We start from the raw sequence: 3,712 nt of genomic DNA on the forward strand, positions 1-3,712 counted from the left end.
GTGGTAGTTATTCCAAGGGCATTTGTTATGTCATGTAATGTATGCAAACTTTGTTTTTATTCATTCCTGCTCCCTCCATTGGCATTATTTCATTTTAATCATGTCTTATTTTGAATGTTATCAAAAGAATATTGATCAAAGCGTTGCGAAGATATAAGCCACTTTAAAAGCCTGGCATCGCCCATTTTTACTAATTTACATCTCCTCTCAATGCAATGTCCAAACTTCATGAAACTTGATACGCATAGACAACAGGTCATTCTGAGGATGCACACCAAATTACGTCACAATATGGGTCAATAGGGGGCGCTACAACTGAAAACCTCCCACAACTCTGCAACAGTTTGATCAAGGAAAATAAAATTTGGTTTGTACCTTCTTCAGGACAAGTGCTTACCAAATTATGAAAAATCAGTTGTACAAATCAACAAAAATGACCACCAGTAGCAAAATTTCAGCGACGTTTGGTATGAGTTCAGGTTGATTGGGACACTTTTTTCCAGTCATTTCAAAAAGTGTCCCAATCAACCTGTATTCAGATGTAAGGTAGCTTACATGAGGCTGCGTACTAATAAGCTATTTTAACTAATAACTCTGGAATCGTGATAGCTAGAAAATAATTAATCTTTCCTCTGAATCAGTGCCCCCAAATGACATGTTCACATGCTTATCCATTTCCACACATATGTTTTCCACAACTTTTTTTTTTTGTAACTTCTTTTTCAAACTCGTCTTAGGCCATTTGTCTGATTTGTGCAAAATTGGGTATGCACCATCTCAAGATACTCCAGACAATAAAAAATAATCAAAAGATTATTTTAATTACCCTGAATGCAACATGCAAGCTTCACAAAACTCTGTATTTCATAAATTTCTGATTGAATCTGTGGGGTTAACTACAGCAAATTAGCTCAAGGCTTCTATTTTTCTCAATGTAAATAAATGGCAGATTTTTATTTTATATTTTAGGAACGACCATGGATTTTTGTAAGCCTTTTCATCAAGATTACAATATGACTAAATAAAAATACATGTTATTTAAAAAGATACATGCAATATGAGCCATTGGTGCTTGGACCCTGATGTTTGCCGCTTTCGGCTATAATATACTTTTATTGTGGATTTTGTATACTTTCTGTGAAATACTAAGAGAGAGAGAGAGAGAGAGAGCGTGAATCTGACTCTACTGAGCTCTACTACAAAACTTCCACAAAGGAATAGTTTATGCATTTATTGATAGGCCTACTACAAATAACAATTATGACAGTCTATAAAGTATAAACCTTTTACAAATTTGATTACTTTTTACAAATGGATTGCCTGTCACGTTGTCTCTCAAGCAATAATTGAGTTTTCCACATTAATGAAATGTCTAATCACGTTTTATTATTTATACAAACAAATACAAACACAAGAAATCTCTCTTCAAACATTTGAAAAACATTGGAGCATTTCTGCGTGTTTTCGTATTAATGTACCAACCAGCTAGTCTCAAACTGTCTTTACGCACATTACAAAAGAGCTTTTTTGTCCCGAGACATACTCCATATTTTTAAATAAACACTAGAAATCGTAAGATAAAAACATTAAAAACATTTGAAATGACATCTGAATATCACATAGCCTATAATGCATTTCTATTCAAATCAATTTATAAAAACAAATGAAATCTAATAAAATACCTCAATCCATCAGGAGATGTAGCGATTCAAACACGAGAATAGTACTGTTTAAGCACATGTATGTGCACATGTGTTTGCCACTAAGCCTATGATGTTTGGCAGGTCAACTAGTTTAGGATTCCTTTATTAGGCTATAGATGCTCATTTGAATTCTATCCTGTACTGTTCTATTACCTCTGCCTTCTCTGCTCCATTCCATTGGGCAGAAATCCCGCGATAATGGGAACTGGCCATATGAGGGCAGCGACGCTCCATATTATGATGACTAAAGTCATGAAACACGCCACCAGAGTGGATTCGATGGGCTTGCGGTTGAGCCTCCAGCTCCGGTCCCCCTTCAGCTCGTCCAGAGCGAAATCCACGCAGCAGAAATGCACCGAGTCGCCCGTCTGCTGACCTTCTGACCTGCCCCGTCGGAATCTCCGGTACCGGGACAGACCGCATCCCACGCACAGTCTGAACTCCTGCTGGCCGCCCGTGACGCCCAGGTGCTCGATGTAGACCGGCGAGATCGCCCGGTTGAAGGCGGCGGAGAAGAACGCCTTGCCGTGGCTGTTCGTGGTGTACATGAGCACGTCGCACTGGAAGCCGAAGTTGCTGTCCCAGCGCGCCACGAGTTTGGTGGGGAGCCTCTCCACGCTCACGTTGCACTGCGAGGAGGCTTCGGGCTCCTCCACGGATCTCTTGGAGTAGCCCACATCCACCTCCAGGCTGGCCAGGAGTCTCCCGGAGGAGTTGATGGGCGGCAGCAGGAGGTCCTCGTCGCTCCAGCTGTGGGCGCAGCGGACGGGAGCGGTCAGAGCCAGCAGGAGCGCGAGGGAGATGCTCAGCATGGCAGAGCGCGCGGTTCCTCCAGGCTCATGGTGGTCTCGCACTCGCTCTTTATTCCGTTGCAGTTGCTGAGCACTCCGTCGTCTATCTGCTCCATCAGTTACGCGTGTGTCCTGTGCGCTTCCGTGGACGTGCTGCTGCTGCCTCTGCTTCACTTCAGTGAGTGACTGTCTGAGAAGCAGACCTGTGCTCCTTCACCTCACTGCTTCAGCTGCTAGCGCAGGGTCGGCGCCAGAGTGCACAAAGTGAGGGGGCAGGCACAATTTATTGGGGGGGCCGCACTTTTTTTTGCTTTGAAAAAAACAAAATGGTTTTGAAAGCAATTTTCAGATGCCTGGAAGCTCTGTAGTTTTGCTGTATAGGCCTATAGATAAAAATATTAAAATTATAAACACACAATAACATTTTAAGTTACTCCCATTTCTGAAAAAAAGAACGTAGGCCTAGTAATTGATGTTATAAATACACACGCCTGATTTTTGTTTTAATTATCCATCGTACATAAAAAAAAAAAAAACATTTGCAATCAAGACTGAAAAAAGCCAGAAGTGAATGAAAACCAGATTTGGCCCAGACTCTGTTGCTATCTGTGAAGCCAAGCATAAGAATAGCCTACTAATGTAAATGTGTTAACCCACAGTAACAAATTTTAACAGATTAATCGCAAACGTAATTAAAGTTGGGCTTACCTCTCTCAGGCACAAATCCAAATGTGTCCATATTCGCGATGTATCTGAAGCTAAACTATTAGCCTTATTAGGTAAAATAGGCTTTGTAGTTCACGCGCGTTCGACGGAAAAATATCATAATGAGCAAAAATATGCGACAGTGGAGCGGGTCTCACGGTGAACGGCTGCTGTTTCCAATGAATGCAGTAGCTTAGTGTGCGCGTGAGGCGCCGGCGCGATCAAACAGCTGAAACTAGCGTGATGAGATGTCCTCGTCGAAAGGGGTAGGAGGCTGCTCAGCAGAGTCTTCATAAGACAGTGTGATAATGTGGGCTCATGAAGACCATTTCACACACACACACAGAAGATGTATTTTATACATTGGAGAGACTGGGGCAAGTTGTCACACGTGGAAGTTCCATATTTCAGTAACTGTAAGGTCTGAAGTCCAAAAGTGTAGCAGTGGTTTGCACTTTGGTTTCCAACACTTGATTATTTTTAGTATTTATTATTATTATTTAAAATGATGTC

The 3,712-nt window shown here is 41.6% G+C and overlaps 1 protein-coding gene across 1 annotated transcript; it reads right to left on the reverse strand.

The window, feature by feature from the left end:
• Positions 1 to 1,327: 1,327 nt before the first annotated feature.
• LOC107732740 (transmembrane protein 158-like) lies at positions 1,328 to 2,725 on the reverse strand. Its single transcript, XM_016544158.1, has one exon. The coding sequence runs from the start codon at positions 2,513 to 2,515 to the stop codon at positions 1,853 to 1,855; it is 663 nt and encodes a 220-aa protein (XP_016399644.1). The 5' UTR covers positions 2,516 to 2,725; the 3' UTR covers positions 1,328 to 1,852.
• Positions 2,726 to 3,712: the final 987 nt, after the last annotated feature.

This window comes from Sinocyclocheilus rhinocerous, unplaced genomic scaffold (assembly GCF_001515625.1).
Source record: "Sinocyclocheilus rhinocerous isolate Xijiao unplaced genomic scaffold, SAMN03320098_v1.1 scaffold369, whole genome shotgun sequence".
NCBI lineage: Eukaryota > Metazoa > Chordata > Actinopteri > Cypriniformes > Cyprinidae > Sinocyclocheilus > Sinocyclocheilus rhinocerous.

Coding starts and splice junctions, on each gene's coding strand:
- LOC107732740 (XM_016544158.1), bottom strand. CDS start 2,515: ATGCTGAGCATCTCCCTCGCGCTCCTGCTGGCTCTGACCGCTCCCGTC.